The 20,076-nt window shown below is 40.9% G+C and overlaps 1 protein-coding gene across 1 annotated transcript in view; it reads right to left on the bottom strand.

Moving 5' to 3' along the window:
• The window catches only part of SNRK (SNF related kinase), an 82,871-nt gene that overhangs the window by 23,119 nt on the left and 39,676 nt on the right, over positions 1-20,076 (bottom strand). The window contains exons 4-5 of the mRNA XM_024224301.2: positions 9,132-9,273; positions 621-833 (exon numbers count right to left, since the gene is read on the bottom strand). Coding sequence (XP_024080069.1) covers positions 621-833; positions 9,132-9,273 — 355 coding nt within the window. The remainder of the gene's footprint in view (positions 1-620; positions 834-9,131; positions 9,274-20,076) is intronic.

Genomic DNA, 20,076 nt, shown 5'->3' with positions numbered 1-20,076 from the left:
TACTAAGTTTTTAACTATACAGAAACACTAGGAACAGTCCACTAGGGGATCACTTGCCGTAGCAAGAGAAGGGCTGCTCCAACAACCGTCACTGGCGGTAAGAAGGAACTGAAGAGGCGGCGGGTCGGCAAGGACCTATGTACACTGCCATGAAGATGCAACTCCAGGGGGCTCCACAGATGACCCGACGGGTACCGCTAGGGGAAAATCCTTCTGACGACTGTGCACATGGTGCACACACACCTACTTGGAATCGACATGAGTAAGCACTCGAAGAGGAATCCAATTTAACTGGCCCTCATGGTGAATCTGACACTTTTTATTTGTAAACTGAATGGATTTGATAAGGAGTAAGTGAGACATTAAAAACAGAATCCTGCAATACTGTCTTTGCAGAATTATTTTTCAGAGTAGAACTGCACTTAAAATTAGTTCATCAGATTAAATCTACACTACTTCGAATAAAGAACTCTATCACAGGTTCAATGTGAGGCTTTGTCTCAGCATTTAGAAAGAAGCAGAAAGTCATTTTTCTGTGATTGCATTCAATTTTGTAGTAATTCTCAAGTTAAATATAACATTAAAAGTGTCAAATTGCATGTAGAAAATTGGTAACTTACTCTACTATTGTATCTCGATCTGCTATATCACCAAGGACCATGCGTTGTATTATACCATTGTGTTCTTCCTCAGAAAGATTTTTGTATGAAACCAGAGGAATATTATACTTTGTTGCAGGCGATGGGTCAACTCCTTGGAGCCATGGATGATTTTCAATCTCTTCCAAAGATGCTCTTCGCTTTGGGTCTCTCTGCAACATCCGTGTAATTAGACTACGAACAAAAAATAAATCTATAAACAAAACGTACTAATATGTTCAGAAAGTAGCCATCACAACAGCAACACTAGGAAGAGGACTGTTTTCCCATTGTTACTATCAGCTCATATTAGCCTCTTTTCAGACCTTCCAGTAAAAATAATGCAAGTACAGTGCGACTGGAAACTGAATCTGCAGTCACAAAAGTATTCTAAATGACAATGCAAAACTGAAATGAATAAAACAACTGAATCATAAAAACTGCAGACATCATAAACTCCACCATTTCCATTTGATTTACTTGAGCTCTTTCACCTCTACACTCTGACTTTCATTTTCTGTTGGTTGGCACAATACTTTTCACAGTCATGCCCCAAACTAGGTAGCCTTAAGGTGCTACTCCATTATAAATGTTGTTTAATGTTATTAAAACATTTTTTTGCTATTGTCATAAAGAGTAAGGAATTACAAAGTATGTAAGAAAGACAAGGTGGGAAAGGTAATATTCTGTATTGGGCCAACTTTTCTTGGTGAAAGAGACAAGCTTTTGAGCTTACACAGAGGTCTTCTTCAGATCTGGGAAAGGTACTCAGTGTCACAACTAAATACAAGAGTGGAAGAGATAAGGAGTTAACACATGTTGCAAGAGACCTTTCAAGGTGAAATGGGTAATTAACTCTACAAGTTCACCCACAAGTGATTGGGCGTTTTTATCTTTATCATTTTTCTGTGTGAGTTCACTTGAGAGCATAGGGGCTGTCTCATGTCACCCAGAGACCAGGACATACCAATTCTAAGCTGCACCAGCCCCTCATAACACATGCAAAACTTGCAGACATAGCCCCACTGCTACAATGATCAATACCCCCACAACAAACCTTTCAAGATCCATGGGTCCTATATGTGTTTATCACACCATGTGGTGCACCTCATCGAGTGCACTAAATGCCCCAATAACAACTGTCTTGGTGAAACAAGACAATCACTATGCTCTCAAATGAACTTGTCCTTTTCACCAACAGAAATTGGTCCAATAAAAGATACTGCCTCACCCATCATGATGTCTCTAATATCCTGGGATCAACACAGCTACAACAACACTGCAAACAAAGAAAAGTGTGTTTTATTTTAAAGTAGGAAACAGGCCCTAGGTTCTTAAGTATCAGCAAGAGGAAGGGGAGCTGTCCCACCTGTAGAAAGAAAGAGCTGAGGACTCTGCAATGACATGCTTTTTCTTTGTGGGTAGATGCTAAATCAAGTGATATGTCTCTAACTGCTGGCAGGCAGAAGTGTAACCCAAGCACAAACTGTCACAGAATGTATAGAGAATGGATATTGTATGACTAGCACATTTCTACTTGCCTAATGTATGCAGAACTTCAGTTTATGTCATGGCAAATGACAGCATTTGCCCCAAATTACCTGCTTTGCACAGGACATAGTGGTGGAGGATGTTTAGTGTTGATGCTCCATTGGAACTTTAGCACTTCAAAATGTAGCAGAAAAGGTAAGGGGCACAGCTATGAAGGAATGCTTGAACTCATGTACCAAGCATGCTAGGCAGGACAACAAAGGTTAATCTAACTACATGTTATAATGCAATGTATACCACAAGTTTGGTTTTTTAAAATATGGGAATCATGATATGAGTAGAGAAAGGAGTTACAAAGGCAAGAGGAAGTCCTATATTGCCTACACTGTTGACTCCTAAAAACTGCCATGAAAAAGGAGGGATATATACTGAATAATATTAGTCTGTCTTTTTCTCTTGTAATTTTTAAATTTCAAAGAGGACAGCTGGGTGGGATACAGGAAAATAAAAGACAGCTTTCTTCTCCTTTGCCAGTATGGTCTCTTTCTCCAAAAGATGTGTTATGCATAGATAGTAGGTTCACAAAGTTTTCACTCTACCTAGTATTGCAGGTACACAGGGGTGCCGAGCTTATTCATCAATTTTGCTGTGCTTTCTGATTCATTTCAAACATCCAAAGATGCTTTCACCCAAAGCAGGACCATTTCTATATTATTACTTACTGAGGTTCTTAAAGTCTCTTCCCCAAGAAAAATGGGCAGAAGTGGTGAAAAAAATCACAATCGTTACTGCACATTTAGAATTGAAACCCACCCATGCAGGATCGAGCGGCGAACAGCAGAGGCTAACAGAGGGAGTTTGCCTGGGAGCTGTCCGAGAGGAGGTACGCTAAGTGCTGCATTAGGGGGGCTGTGTTGGTGAGTATCTGAGTGTCTGCTGCTGGGACAGTTGGTCAGTTTGACCGTGTGCTTGATTGCTTGCTTGTTTGTTTGAAAAGTGTGAATTGGGAGTGCTTTGTTCCAGGTGGGCCTTGAGTGGGCCTGACTGGTATATAAGGGCAGTCAGCAGCGAACCAGCTGAGCGGCGAACAGCAGAGGCTAACAGAGGGAGTTTGCCTGGGAGTTCGCCTGGAGAGAGCTCACTGAGGCTTTCATCTGCAGGTTTCTCTGAGTAGTTCCTGCAACAGCCGAGGAAGCTCTTAAGAGGACAGGGATATGGAAGGTGAGCGATCAGCTGTTGTAACCTGCACAGGTTGTGCCATGTTTGTCTTTCTTCCACAGAACAGAAGCGACTTTGTCTGTACAAAGTGCAATCTGGTCTCCATATTGGAAGAGAAGGTTCGAGGGCTGGAGAAACGAGTATCAACACTGCGTTGCATAAGGGAAAATGAAGATTTCCTGGACAGACGTCAGGAGATGCTTCTATGGCCACAATGTTCTGAAGATTCAGAGCAGGCACAGCAGGGACAGAAGGATTGTGAAGAGGTTTGGCAGCATGTGACCTCCAGAAGGAGAAAGAGGAGCGTCCATGCACCAGCAATGGAGATACAGGTGAGCAATCGTTTCCATGTTCTCTCCACAGGTACTAATGCGGAGAGTGGACTAGATGACCCATCTGAGGGAAGGGAGCAGAAGGAGACTCCACCGATTGGAAGGCAAAAGATGCACTGTCCTAGGGATGGGGGTTCCACGACCACCACTCCCAAGAGGAGGAGGAGGGTGGTGGTGGTCGGGGACTCCCTCCTCAGGGGGACTGAGTCATCTATCTGCCGCCCCGACTGGGAAAACCGAGAGGTCTGCTGCTTGCCAGGAGCTAGGATACACGATGTGACAGAGAGACTGCCGAGACTCATCAAGCCCTCGGATCGCTACCCCTTCCTGCTTCTCCACGTGGGCACCAATGATACTGCCAAGAATGACCCTGAGTGGATCACTGCAGACTACGTGGCTCTGGGAAGAAGGATAAAGGAGTTTGAGGCGCAAGTGGTGTTCTCGTCCATCCTCCCTGTGCAAGGAAAAGGCCTGGGTAGAGACCGTCGAATCGTGGAAGTCAATGAATGGCTACGCAGGTGGTGTCGGAGAGAAGGCTTTGGATTCTTCGACCATGGGATGGTGTTCCAAGAAGGAGGAGTGCTAGGCAGAGATGGGCTCCACCTAACGAAGAGAGGGAAGAGCATCTTCGCCAACAGGCTGGCTAACCTAGTGAGGAGGGCTTTAAACTAGGTTCACCGGGGGAAGGAGACCAAAGCCCTGAGGTAAGTGGGGAAATGGGATCCTGGGAGGAAGCACAAGCAGGAGAGCGCAAGAGGGGAGGACTCCTGTCTCATGCTGAGAAAGAGGGACGATCGATGAGTTATCTTAAGTGCCTATACACAAATGCAAGAAGCATGGGAAACAAGCAGGGAGAACCGGAAGTCCTGGCACAGTCAGGGAACTATGATGCGATTGGAATAACAGAGACTTGGTGGGATAACTCACATGACTGGAGTACTGTCATGGATGGATATAAACTGTTCAGGAAGGACAGGCAGGGCAGAAAAGGTGGGGGAGTTGCGTTGTATGTAAGAGAGGAGTATGACTGCTCAGAGCTCCGGTATGAAACTGCAGAAAAACCTGAGAGTCTCTGGATAAAGTTGAGAAGTGTGAGCAACAAGGGTGATGTCGTGGTTGGAGTCTGCTATAGACCACCAGACCAGGGGGATGAGGTGGATGAGGCTTTCTTCTGGCAACTAGCAGAAGTTGCTAGATCGCAGGCCCTGGTTCTCATGGGAGACTTTAATCACCCTGATATCTGCTGGGAGAGCAATACAGCGGTGCACAGACAATCCAGGAAGTTTTTGGAAAGTGTAGGGGACAATTTCCTGGTGCAAGTGCTGGAGGAACCAACTAGGGGCAGAGCTTTTCTTGACCTGCTGCTCACAAACAGGGAAGAATTAGTAGGGGAAGCAAAAGTGGATGGGAACCTGGGAGGCAGTGACCATGAGATGGTCGAGTTCAGGATCCTGACACAAGGAAGAAAGGAGAGCAGCAGAATACGGACCCTGGACTTCAGAAAAGCAGACTTTGACTCCCTCAGGGAACAGATGAGCAGGATCCCCTGGGAGAATAACATGAAGGGCAAAGGGGTCCAGGAGAGCTGGCTGTATTTTAAAGAATCCTTATTGCGGTTGCAGGAACAAACCATCCCATTGTGTAGAAAGAATAGTAAATATGGCAGGCGACCAGCTTGGCTAAACAGTGAAATCCTTGCTGAGCTTAAACGCAAAAAAGAAGCTTACAAGAAGTGGAAGATTGGACAAATGACCAGGGAGGAGTATAAAACTATTGCTCAGGCATGCAGGAATGAAATCAGGAAGGCCAAATCACACTTGGAGTTGCAGCTAGCAAGAGATGTTAAGAGTAACAAGAAGGGTTTCTTCAGGTATGTTAGCAACAAGAAGAAAGTCAAGGGAAGTGTGGGCCCCTTACTGAATGAGGGAGGCAACCTAGTGACCGAGGATGTGGAAAAAGCTAATGTACTCAATGATTTTTTTGCCTCAGTCTTCACGAACAAGGTCAGCTCCCAGACTGCTGCACTGGGCAGCACAATATGGGGAGAAGGTGACCAGCCCTATGTGGAGAAAGAAGTGGTTCGGGACTATTTAGAAAAAACTGGACGTGCACAAGTCCATGGGGCCGGATGCGCTGCATCCGAGGGTGCTAAAGGAGTTGGCGGATGAGATTGCAGAGCCATTAGCCATTATTTTTGAAAACTCATGGCGATCGGGGGAGGTCCCGGATGACTGGAAAAAGGCTAATGTAGTGCTCATCTTTAAAAAAGGGAAGAAGGAGGATCCGGGGAACTACAGGCCAGTCAGCCTCACCTCAGTCCCTGGAAAAATCATGGAACAGGTCCTCAAGGAATCAATTATGAAACACTTAGAGGAGAGGAAAGTGATCAGGAACAGTCAGCATGGATTCACCAAGGGGAAGTCGTGCCTGACTAACCTAATTGCCTTCTATGATGAGATAACTGGCTCTGTGGATGAGGGGAAAGCAGTGGACATTTTATTCCTTGACTTTAGCAAAGCTTTTGATACGGTCTCCCACAGTATTCTTGCCGCCAAGTTAAAGAAGTATGGGCTGGATGAATGGACTGTAAGGTGGATAGAAAGCTGGCTAGATCGTCGGGCTCAACGGGTAGTGATCAATGGCTCCATGTCTAGTTGGCAGCCGGTTTCAAGCGGAGTGCCCCAAGGGTCGGTCCTGGGGCCGGTTTTGTTTAATATCTTTATTAATGATCTGGAGGATGGTGTGGACTGCACTCTCCGCAAGTTTGCAGATGACACTAAACTAGGAGGCGTGGTAGATACACTAGAGGGTAGGGATCGGATACAGAGGGACCTAGACAAATTAGAGGATTGGGCCAAAAAAAACCTGATGAGGTTCAACAAGGATAAGTGCAGAGTCCTGCACTTAGGACGGAAGAATCCCATGCACTGCTACAGACTAGGGACCAAATGGCTAGGTAGCAGTTCTGCAGAAAAGGACCTAGGGGTCACAGTGGACGAGAAGCTGGATATGAGTCAACAGTGTGCTCTTGTTGCCAAGAAGGCTAACGGCATTTTGGGCTGTATAAGTAGGGGCATTGCCAACAGATCGAGGAACGTGATCGTTCCCCTTTATTCGACATTGGTGAGGCCTCATCTGGAATACTGTGTCCAGTTTTGGGCCCCACACTACAAGAAGGATGTGGAAAAATTGGAAAGAGTCCAGCGGAGGGCAACAAAAATGATTAGGGGTCTGGAGCACATGACTTATGAGGAGAGGCTGAGGGAACTGGGATTGTTTAGTCTCCAGAAGAGAAGAATGAGGGGGGATTTGATAGCAGCCTTCAACTACCTGAAGGGGGGTTCCAAAGAGGATGGAGCTCGGCTGTTCTCAGTGGTGGCAGATGACAGAACAAGGAGCAATGGTCTCAAGTTGCAGTGGGGGAGGTCCAGGTTGGATATTAGGAAACACTATTTCACTAGGAGGGTGGTGAAGCACTGGAATGCGTTACCTAGGGAGGTGGTGGAGTCTCTTTCCTTGGAGGTTTTTAAGGCCCGGCTTGACAAAGCCCTGGCTGGGATGATTTAGTTGGGAATTGGTCCTGCTTTGAGCAGGGGGTTGGACTAGATGACCTCTTGAGGTCCCTTCCAACCCTGATATTCTATGATCCGGTATTTCCTGATACAGATTATTGACCAGAGGCTAGTAAATATGGCATACCAAATTCTATCTTTTGGGGGAAGAAAAAGACAGGGGAGAGGGAGAGACTGGTGCACAGAATGATCAGACCTACCAATTCTGGTTTTGGCAGTGACAATTTCATTCAATACATTCATTGGAAGGGTGGAAAAATAGTTATTGGTTTATGGGGTCTCAAAGGATTTCTTCTAGTAGTGCTCAGCTGATTGATTCTTTCTTGTATACCTTTCCTGGATTGTTAACTATTATACTTCTAAAACATGTGAAAACAACAGCTTTTCTGCATTGCTGATTATGCTAAGTCAGTGGAATCAGCAGAGCCAAATTCAATACTGAGAGCTAGAGCACACAAAAAAAAAAAAAAACTATTGCTCACCTATGACACTGAGTGCAGCACTAAAAAATGCACTAGACTACACAGGTCATATATGAACACAGGTATGGCTATTACAGCCAGCACCAGAAAGTGGAAGACATTCACCTGGTCCATGAAAAAGATCAGGCTCTGCTTGAACTCCAGTGTTTGGCATAGGAGGAAATCTTATACAGGCACTAGGACAATGGTCCCCAAAGTGGAGGACAGAGCAGGGCCCAGGCCCGCCCCCACAGGGGTGGGGAGGGAGCACCACCCAGCCTTGCTCTGCCCCAGCTCCCAGCCCCCACTCTCACGCTGTGACTCTGCTCCTGGCCTGGAGGGGCGCAAACACATTACATTACTGGTAAGGGGAGACACTAAAGCAAAAGTTTGGGCACCCCTGCACTAGGATATTCAAGGCATATGGAGTGGTAAAATATTCTGTCATTTACTGAGGACTCTAGCTATGCTTAAAGAAAGAGTCTAACTCAGAAAGAGGGAATCTCACATCATAGGGATCTACATTTAGGGGCTGAAGCCTCCATGCATCAACCTGACTTCAATATATGGGGAGTACCGAACAATTCAAAATCGTCGAAGAGCTGCAGTGAACATTCCAGAATAAACATCTCAAAATGAGTCATGATTCCTAAGTGGCATGTGCTATTGGCATAGATATTTTTTCCTTGACGCCTGGTAAGTTGATTTTGGGATTGCAATTTTAGGGCAAGTCTACACAGCAGTGCTTTAACATGGCTTGTGTAGTCACGGCAGAGCGCTGGGAGAGAGCTCTTCTAGCGCTCTAAAAAAAACTACCTCCATGAGGGGTGGGTGTAGCTACCAGCGCTGGTGCACTGGCGTTTTACAGCGCTGAAACTTGCTGTGCTCAGGGGGGTGTTTTTTCACACCCCTGAGCCAGAAAGTTGCAGCACTGTAAATTGCCAGTGTAGACAAGCCCTTAGTAGGAGACAAACAAAAGCCTGATGCCGTCTTCTTGAGCATAACAACTAGTGACAATATCCTTGAACAGCTATTCAGACAAATAATGGTTTAATTTACCACCGCCCCAACACAAAAATCTGAGACAACTTTGTGTAATATAAATGTGTGGAGAATCTCAGGCTCAAAACATTTCAAAGGAACAAATTCAATCAACTTTGATAAAGACTGAAAGAGGCAACGAGATTAAAGACGTTGTAGTAATACTGCGCAGGAAGCTACTTAATCGGTGCTAACACAAGAATTAACAAGTTAAGGAAACTGCTGGTAACATAGCAGGGAATTTTAAGCATTGGAAGCTCTGTAAAAATAATATCAATAAAAGCTTCCTGGCACCCTGAGAAACCAGATTCTAGATAATGTGTTGGTAGTATACAATATTTCAATGAATGCTACCAAATTACTTAATATTTTACTTACTCTTTACATTCTTTGGACACATGCGATGGCACTGTGTATTTGCAGTCCATGATCATAGTCAGTGTTTCACTGTCATTTGCTTCTTGGAATGGTGGTTGTCCACATACCAACATGAATAGGATAACACCCAGGCTCCATATATCTGTAAATTATAATACATGTTTTAAACTTATTGCTAGAGACAGAAAAAATACTGCCAATGTAAAGTGTTTGCTAAATTTCCATTAAGGTTTCTAACTAATTTAAACGTTATCAGACTGTCTTTATAGGCATTAATGGTGGAATTTACAATTCCTTTGTAAGAAAGTATAAAATACAGTAAGCTCTACATTTTATTGACAGCTTTAGGTTTTTGGATGGAAGGACCAAAATTAATGATTTAAAGCCATGCAGGAAAATATGGGAGTGTATTACAATCTTAAATACATATCTATTTCCTGACACCTCAGTTTTTGCTGCATTTAATACTGAATTTCAAAAAAAGTTGATTTTTTTTACATTGTTAAAGCTTTATGATTGCTCATGATTACAATTAATCTTCTGAATTTGTTAACAGAATCCCATCTCATTTTGTGGCAAATGTTTATTCAAAGTCAGAGAATATTTTGCCCATTCAAAACTAGAGAATTTATAGACTACCTTATAACTGGGTACAGATTACTGAAAACCAGGTTTGTAGCTACTGTATCTGTCCCTTCCGGAGGACTAGAATAAACAATTTTCAATATTTACATGTTACTGGTTGAAGTACTGGAACAACCTTCATTTTTAAGATTTTGGGGATAATGCATTAGATTTTGTATTTTACTGGTAAATCCCAAATTACATTTCTCTATTCATTTTATTATAAATATTTTAATCCAGTTCACAATTTGTAATTGGTATTATCTTCCCCTTTAAGCAGTTGGGTTTAAATGTTTCTAAATTATTTAGGAACAGTCAAACATTTAATGCAGGTAACATATGGATTTCTAGTAAACATCTTCCAGTTACATCTTGTAGAAAAAAACAGTATTAATTTTCTTATTTCCTGGTAAGGTGACATACACCAAAAGATTAAAAGTAATCATAGTAGTACATCTGAGCATTATGTCACTTTTTTCTACAACATGCAAATGCTTCAATCCATTGAGTGAATTTTAAAATGTTAACTCTCAGAAGGAAGCACTACTAAGAAACTTCACAAGACAAATGATAGTCAGCAAAGAGATCTGAAGTGTTACAGATAATAGGAGATATGTATAGTATTGGCTAACAGATTATACATAGGAGTGAAGGCAATACTCTAAGGGCTTGTCTTCACTACCCGCCTGGATCGGCGGGTAGAAATCGATCTCTCGGGGATCGAATTATCGCGTCTCGTCGGGACGCGTCAATCGATCCCCGAATCAATGCGCGTACTCCACCAGCGCAGGTAGGAGTAAGCACCGTCGACGGGGGAGCCGCGGCGGTCGATTTGCCGCCATCCTCACAGCGGGATAAGTCAGCTCGGATACATCGAATTCAGCTACGCTATTCGCGTAGCTGAATTTGCGTATCTTAAATCGATCTCCCCCTCCCCCCCCCGTAGTGTAGACCTAGCCTAAGATTTCAAAAAAAATGCTCCATTTTCTGTGGCTTAATCAGGGTACGACTATACTATAAACAAATGGGGAAAAAAACACTGTAGCTGTGACTCTGAGCCCGGATCAACTGACACAGGGTCATGCTATGGGATTAAAAGCAGCAGTGTAGACATTCCCAGTCAGGCCTAGGCTCGGAGACCCTCCCGCCTCACTGGATTTCAGAGCCCGGGCTCCTGCCCAAGCAAGAACATCTATACAACTATTTTTTGCCCCATAGCATTACCAGGGTGGATAAAAATCAATGATTTAAAAAAAATAATAATAAAATAAACCGATTTTTTTATTTAAATCGATTTTTTTGATAAAATGCTTTTTGAGGAAAAACCTATCTAAAGGTAGTTTTAATTAAGATACATTATAGCTCAAAGATATCTCATCATGGAATAGGGATTATAAATTCTAATTCTATAGTATGAGATAATATATTCATGTAATGTTTAAGAAAAGTTTTGTAAATGAGTTCCAATAGTTTAGGGATTAGGGACCCAATTTTATGGGGTTCTAGGGGCTTCTGTATAGCTTATTTAGGTTAATCTTTCTATCTACCCAATGGGACTCAGTGCTCAGTCTAGAAGATACCATCAGAGATGCTTAGTTTTGTAGTTCTCAAACTGTGGATTTGTGTCTCCAGAGATAACATGCTCGTTAACAGCAAAAATGATTTTAAATAAATATATAGAGGTGAGAAATAACAGACCTCAACGGTATTGTCCCTCTGCAAATTTGTGTACACAGAGTCAATCCCTTACCTCTCGCTAAAAGTGGAAAGTTTCAAAAAGTTCAATGAATAGAAGGTTGTTCGGGGCGGAATAGATCTGGACAAGGAGAAGAAGTCTGGAGATAAATGTGAGAAGGGAGGGACAGGCAGTAGAAACAAAAGTGAAACTGTTTGAGCAGCATATTCCAGAAGTCTTCAGGTCTTTCTGAGTGTAGCCTTCACTAATTTGAGATCTACCATACCATTCTCTCACTAGACTGGAAAACCTATAATGGCAGCAGGCCATAAAAGAGACCCAGTTTGGAATATTTTAAATGAAGTTCCTCTACCTGTGGGTAAGACAGGCATGCGTGCAAAATGCAAAAAGTGCAACAAAGAAATGCAAGGCCAGGCTGCCCAAATGAAACATCATGAGAAGTGTTCCTTCTCAGGAAGAAGCTGCATTGAAGATGATGAAAGGAACATGTCTGAACATGCAGGATTTTCAGGTTGGTAAACTTTTTTATTTCATACTTCTTTCTTAAGGACTGCCTGTGTTCCTTCTGGACTATTCTTGAATTCTTATGTTTGAGCAAAAAATATAGTTGTTACTCTATGATACTATCATTTTGGATGCAGTTGTGATAAAAAAAATAAATAGCTGGAATAGGCAGATCTTCGTTTTACAATTTCACCTTTAAAGTAGTACTGAGTGTCAGCGAATGCAATGAGTAATACTAAATGAGCAGTATGGTAATAATAATTAAATAAAGGCATTGACTTATTTTGTTTAGGAGAATCCATCCTCAACATACAGGATTCTGAAGACTATCCACCTTCAAGATCACCATCATTTTCTATAGTTTCAGAGTTATCTGCCAATGATAGTGTTTCAGTCACATCCTGTATGTCACATAGCCACAGTATATCACCTGTAGCAAAAAGAAGAAAAAAAATCTCCATCATCCAGAAACAACCATAGATAAATTGGTGATAGGAACCAGCAGATTACAAAAAGGTAATTGATGAAAAAATTGCCCAGTTTGTTTATGCAACAAACTCTCCTTTCCATATGATTGAGAACCCACACTTCATTAACATGGGTCAGTCATTAAGACCAGGATACAGTCCACCCAAGAGAGCAGATGTCGCAGGCAAATTGCTGGATAAAGTGTATGAAAGAGAAATTGAGCAGTGTGCAAAAGGTATAGAGGGTGAAATTGTTAATCTGAGTCTTGATGGGTGGAGCAATGTCCACAATGATCCTGTTGTGTGTGCTTGTGTGACAACAGAAGAAGGGAATGTCTTCCTTACAGAAACAATTGATACATCAGGAAATGCACACACAGCAGAATACTTACAAGAAATAGCAGTAAAAGCTATAACAAACTGTGAAAAAAATTCAGATGTCTAGTATGCAGCTTGATCACAGACAATGCTGCAAATGTATCTAAGATGAGAAGAAATTTAGAAGAGAGTCCCAAGCTAATAACATACGGTTGCAGTGCTCATTTGATGCACCTCCTAGCCAAAGACTTCAGTGTTCCAGAAATAAAGGCTAATGTTGTTGAAATTGCAAAATACTTCCGTAACAATCACTTTGCAGCAGCTGCTCTGAAAAAAAGTGGGAAGAACCAAGCTAACTCTCCCACAAGACATTCGATGGAACTCAGTAGTGGACTATTTTGAGTACTATATCAAGAACTGGCCTAATCTAATGACACTTTGTGAACAAAATTGTGAAAAAATAGATGGCACTGTCACAGCCAAAGTTCTCAACATTGGGCTTAAGAGAAATGCTGAACACATGCTGAGTACCCTGAAGCCTATTTCTGTAGCCTTGAACAAAATGCAGTGAAATAGCTGTTTTATTGCTGACGCTGTTGAAATTTGGAAGGAACTGAGTGAGATCTTAAAAAGAGAAATATGCAATGACAGAGTTAAATTAAAAAAAACAAATGGGGCAAGCACTATCTCCAGCTCATTTTCTTGCAAATATTCTCAATACTTGGTACCAGGGTCAAACCTTAACTGCTGAAGAAGAGGAGTTGGCTATGACATGGACATCCAGCAATCATCTCTCCATAATGCCAACTATAATAAACTTCAGAGCTAAAGGTGAACCATTCAAGAAATATGTTTGCTGATGATGTTTTAAAGAAAGTCACACCAGTGAACTGGCGGAAGTCACTTAAGCACTTGGATTCAGAGACTGTTGAAGTGATAATCTCACTTTTAACAGCAGTAGCTTCTTCTGCCGGTGTAGAAAGAATATTTTCTTCCTTTGGACTAATTCATTCCAAATTGAGAAATCGTTTGGGACCTGAAAAAGCAGGAAAGCTTGTTTTTCTTTTCCAGATTATGAACAAATAGGAAAATGAAGGTGAAGACGACCGAGTTAGCTGCAGAAGCCAATATTTTAAGTTTCTCATGTTGACCTGGCTGACCTAGTCCATTTAATTTTTTTTTTTTAATTTCATTTAACTATTTTAGTTAAAAACAATTTTAACAAAAACAAACCTGATTTTAAAAAACTTGAATGTTTAACTAAATTCAAAAATTCGTATGCTTGTTTTGTTAAAATATTATATGTTTGCTGATGAAGAAAAAAAATCCACAATATGTAATGTTGTTGTTTTAGTTAAATAAAACAATTTAAATGTCTGTCTGGTGATGTTCTTCTCCTAATACAGCATGGCAAGAAAATCCTCCAAATATTAATGATTAACCTGTTGAATTGGAGATATTTATGAAGTTATTGGGAGGTGAACTATCTGCTTCAGTTACCTTTGTTAAATGAAATAACCAATCATTCATTTTCTAATATATCTGTAAAACTAATCTGAAAAGTTTTCAAAATAAATCACTTTAAAAACGTATAGTGTGTACCTTCTAAAAAGGAAACCTACATTTATCTCTGAGTTGTGAAGAATATGTATTAAGCTTATAACAACCAACAAGAATGCACTTTTATGTAGAAATCCATGATTAAATCGAGTCTTCCTGACTAGTGATTTAAATCATGATTTAAATCAATTTGAGCATGACCCCAAGACAGTTGGCCCAGGCTCTGAAACTCCCTGCCATGGAGGGTCATGGGAAGGGGGAGGGTTGCAATATAGATGTCAGAGTAGTTAACATATTCAAAGAGACAACTACATTTCACTTAACTGTGTGTAAATCATATACATTTATTCATTTTTAGAACAATTACTCATGCTGCTAGTTATAAACTATTTATTCTTTATATAGTTTAGCTGAAAAAATAAATAGGAGCAATTCAGCCAAATTTTCTTTAGAATTCTAATTTATGATAAATATTAACCCAGAGAATTATTTGATTTGTGCTAATGATGGCTTGTGAGCTCTATGCTGCAGGCACTGGAGCACTGTGGCCTCACTACAGCAATACATGTAAATTCAGTGGGACTATTCACACATTTATGTGCTTCAGTAATTTGCCAGAGTGGTACCAGAGTGCTGAGTACTTTGCAGGATCAACCCCTGCAACATTAACTTTTCTAAAAGTTCTACAGGATAGGAGGTAATTTGTAGTGAATGCTTTCCTAGTGTAAGTCTAAACAAGTGATTCTCTTTCACCGTAAAGTTGAGTTGCAAGAAATTTGAAGACGACGTCATGGAGTATTCTTCTCCCCACACACAAATACAGATTGTAAGAGCCCATTTCTATTTATGCATAGAGTACGTTCAGTTCATGTGTTTCATTAACAGACAACTGCATCATTTTCATGAGACTTCAATGTACTACTAAAATGTTTTAATTAACCTACCTTGCCTAAAAATCTTGTTTAAACACACTATCTATGATTTTTCTGTATTTGTATATTCTAATTAGCATTTTAAGAGAGCTAAGCAAATAGTACATCTTCCTCCTTCCCGCCCGAGTCCAGAGCTGGAGCTATCTTTAGAAATTTCATATTGGTATCTTCTTTGCATTTTGTCAGATTTGCAGTGAAAGTGTTCTTAAAATGAACAATATGTGCTGGGTCATCATCCGAGACTGCTATAACATGAAATATATGGCAGAATGCGGGTAAAACAGAGCAAGGGACATTCAATTCTCCCCCAAGGAGTTCAGTCATAAATTTAATTAACACATTATATTTTTAACGAGTGTCATCAGCATGGAAGCACGTCCTCTGGAATGATGGCTAAAGCATGAAGAGGCATATGAATATTTAGCGCATCTGGCATGTAAATATCTTGCGACCCTATGCGAACAGTGCCATGCGAATGCCTGTTCTCACTTTCAGGTGACATTGTAATTAGGAAATGGGCAGCATTATCTCCCGTAATGTAAACAAACTTGTTTGTCTTAGCAATTGGCTGAACAAGAAGTAGGACTGAGTGGACTTGTAGGCTCTAAAGTTTTACATTGTTTTGTTTTTGAGTGCAATAACGTAACAAAAAAAATTGTACAATTGTAAGTTGCACTTTCATGATAAAGAGATTGCACTAAAGTACTTGTATGAGGTGAATTGAAAAATACTATTTCTTTTGTTTCTCATTTTTACAGTGCAAATATTTGTAATAAAAAATAATATAGATTGAGCACTGTACACTTTGTACTCTGTGTTGTAATTGAAATAGATATATTTGAAAATGAAGAAAAACATCCAAAAATCGGTATTCTATCATTAGTGCGATTAATCGCAATTTATTTTTTTGAGTTAATCGCGTGAGTTAACTGCGATTAATCGACAGCCCTGATAAAAGCTGCTAGTAATTAAGTTGGAAAAGGTTGGTTTTTAATACCATCACATGAAAAAAACAAGACAAATTCTTGATCATAGTCAAACTTCAATGAAGTACAGAACTGCCCGCATAATATTTTTAGCATTACATACTTTTATGTTACTAAGGAAGCCATCACTTTCACATATGTACAAAACAAAGAACAGGTTTAACAAAGATCCAAAAACAGGGATTGAAGACTTTTTTGCATTGCTTAGATACTTTAACACTTTCTCTGAACATGGTAGCTGCAATAATTCTGTGCTGTCAAAGTTCAGAACTATAAAGTATTCCAAACTTAATTAACAATGTTGTATTTTGAAATATTCCAGGCAAATGTGATATTATTTCCTCATAACAATCTGTACTTTTTTACTCTGAGTTTTGTAACATATTGTGTTCTAATGCAACCAGGAAATCACTGCGGGTAGAAACAAAGATGCAGTTTTCACTCCCAGCCCTTTCTCTATAAAAACTGTGGTTGAAGAGACAGAACTTTAAGCTCATTGCTCGTCACATCAGAAGCTACAGGTAAAATGACTTAGCCAGGAGTCTCAGGGACACAAATTACTTGCTTGAATTGAACTTTAAGAGTTTTCTGAGAACTAGCAACAGTATCTAAGTGGAAATAATATATCTGAAAGGAAGCCTAAGCTTAACTCCTAAAAGGAAACAGACTATTAGAGAAGATATGAGACCACTGAAAAACTCGGCACACTCCCCTCCTTTAATGTTATAGGGAACTGAGGTCTGAACTCAGTTTACTGACAAGCAAGGCCTTTTGTCTACAGCCTTTTGCAGAGAAAGTAATGCATCTATTGAGAGAGCAGACCTTTACAAAACTATGGCTTTAGAAGAATGCCTAAAATTCTTACTGGCCTACTGCAAGGGCAAGAGGAATTGGAAGAATTGAGTTGTTACCAAAAAAAATAAAATAAAAAAAAATCCCTGGGGGGCATCCTTCCTACCCCAAGAGCCATGAGGTTGAAAGCGCCCCTCTAATGCAAGGACATTACTAGAAATCTCTCTTTACTAGGGTAATAGTCAGTCACTGAATGAATTGTGGGCTACATGGATGGATGTAGAAGAAACGGTCAAAAAGTATGGACATCTGGCAAAATGGATTTCAATGCTTCCCTCTTAAGGTGGCTAAACCTTCACCTAAGCACTCAACTAGTGACCATGCCACAGAGAGAATGAAAAGAAGTGGCAAGCTGACCCACCAACAAATCCAGAAGACCTTTTCAGTGTCCCATCTGTTTTCTTTTCCAGGAGTCTTAGAGAGTGGCATACTTTTCAAGAAAAAGATACCAATTAGTAGACTTTACAACCAAAAGTTTTGCCTACCAAGAAAAATGAGAGAAGGATAGACTAGTGGTTAAGGCATGGACTTGGACTCAGGAAACCTGAACTCAATTCCCAGCTTAGCCATAGACTTTCTGTGTGGCTCTGGAAGTCAGTTAATCTACCCTATGCCTCAGTTCCCCACTTACAAAATGATCATTGAGAATAAAATCCATTAATGACTGTGAGGCACTCAAATACCATGGTAATGAGAGGCAATTAAGTACTTCAAGAGATATAGGGAGCTTAGCAATATGGATGGGTAGTGCAAACTCTGATCCAGGTGCTGCCACAGGCATACTGATGGCATTAGAGAAGTGATGAAGTGGGAGTTGACCGTCCAGTTCCAGTTACTTAACAAAAGGGAAGTTCCCCTACATCAATGGCTGAGTTAGTCAATCTAATTCTAAGAATTTTGCTTTGGTGATAACTTTACGTAAGAAAGTCAAATGGTCTTACATGAATAGCTTAAAGAAATGTAGTTCTTTTAGACTTTGTCTACACTACGCACCTTTTAGCAACACAGCTGTGTCACTACAGCCATACCGCTTAAAGGCACGCGGTGTAGCTGCTGTTTGTCGGCAGGAGAGAGCTCTCCCGCCAACAAAAAACTTCCACCCCCACGAGTGGCAGCAGCTTTGTCAACAGGAGAGTGCTTTGTCGTTCGGGGGGGGGGGGGGTTAACACCCTTGAACGACAAAAGTTTTGCCGACTAAGTTCCAGTGTAGACAAAGCCTTAGTTACAAAGACTCAGTCTCCTCACTGAACATGGTAGATGCCTTTCCCAGTGACAAGAAGAGCCTTGTACAGTAGAACCTCATAGTTATGAACACCTTGGGAATAGTGATTGTTCATAACCCTGAACAAAACATTATGGTTATTCTTTCAAAAGTTTAAAACTGAACATTGACTTAGTACAGCTTTGAAACTTTACTATGCAGAAGAAAAATAGTGGTTTCCCTTTATTTTTTTAGTAGTTTACATTTAACACAGTACTGTACTGTACTTGCTTCTTTTTTTTGTTCTCTGCTGTGCCTGATTGTGTACTTCTGGTTCCAAATGAGGTGTGTGATTAACTGGTCAGTTCGTAACTCTCAGGTTCTACTGTATTCTGTTTACCAATCTGTTGTTTTCAGTCTAACAGACGTAAAGATGGTGACGTGGCCAGGCTGAACAAAAATGGGCTGGGGCCTTAGAAGCTGTAGCCGGCTTACTTATTTTAGGTAGGAGAAACTGTGCAGGAGGGCCTGACTTGAGCGCTTGCTCCCAAAGGCTACTGTGATTAGAAAAGCAAGGTCTGTCATAGAAGAGTGTCCATGGTCTATCATACAGAGACAACTTAAGAAGAGAGGAGAGACTCCTATATATTATTAGGAAATTCTATGCTGCTTGTACCAGCTTTTCTAAGCTGCTTCTTGACGTAAACACTCACATTAACAAGTGTGTTTCAGACTATCTTCACTTAACTGTTTAGCAGACTGAAAAAATACCCTGAGAGTCTTTTCTCCCTGTCCCATTTCTATTTTTTTTTTCTGGGTTGTGATTCATCTTGAGAGAAAATTTAAGACACATTGGAGCAGGAGCATGCTGCTGTGACCAACTCCAAGCAAGGCAGAGTGACACCTGAAAGAAGCCAAAACGTAATGCCTTGTGCGAAAGTCTTTGGCACAACTTGTTTAGTGCCACTGCCTGCTGCTTCCATTATGCAAGCAACTGACTCAAGAACTCAGGATTGGTATCAAGTAGGCAAAATGCCATTTTAAAACTCACTCAGAGTGAATGTCTGTCAATGCTGCAGATTTCATTTTACAAATAAGAAATTAAGGGAGAATGATTCTTACTTATTCATCATACCATAATTCCACTAGGGCTTCTGGTGGCTGACCACAAAAGACTAAGCTTCAGATGTTAATCTAAAATTGTTAATATATACCATCTATCAGTAATTTATTAAAAGTGCTATGTCAGATTCATTTTCACTTTCCATTAAAGGAATAATTTAAACATTAAAAATGGGATCACTGGGACAGTTACACAGATGAAAAACACCAGTTGGGTTACCTTACTTATCTCCAAAAGGGAAGGACTGTTGCATATAGTATACTATTGAGTGCTTTTAGTTTAGGGTTAAAACAACCATTGAGACTTCCACTACTCTTGCTAGACTATTCAACAGTAACAGACCTCACTGAACTTCTTCCTCTCTTGCCCCCAATATGGTATATGGGGCTTCATTAGGAGTTGTCAAGGCTGAAGCCCCACTCTGTTACTCTGAGTGCAGAAGGGGGGGGGGGCGCGCGCTGCAAGGATTCTAAAAATTAATACTTGCCACTCCAAGCTTGTATTAAACTCCCATGGTTACAGCTTTTCTCTGACCTTGGCTTGGTAAACGCTGCCACCACCCAAATGCAAAAACAACCTTGGACCCAGGAAGGAGCACTTGGGAATTCCTATTACCTAATACCCTCAAGCCTTTTCACACACACACACACACACACACACACACACACACACACACACACAC

Source organism: Terrapene carolina, unplaced genomic scaffold (assembly GCF_002925995.2).
Source record: "Terrapene carolina triunguis isolate 2854851 unplaced genomic scaffold, T_m_triunguis-2.0 Scaffold84, whole genome shotgun sequence".
In the NCBI taxonomy this organism is placed as follows: domain Eukaryota; kingdom Metazoa; phylum Chordata; order Testudines; family Emydidae; genus Terrapene; species Terrapene triunguis.
This window is presented reverse-complemented; position numbering and strand designations above follow the sequence as displayed.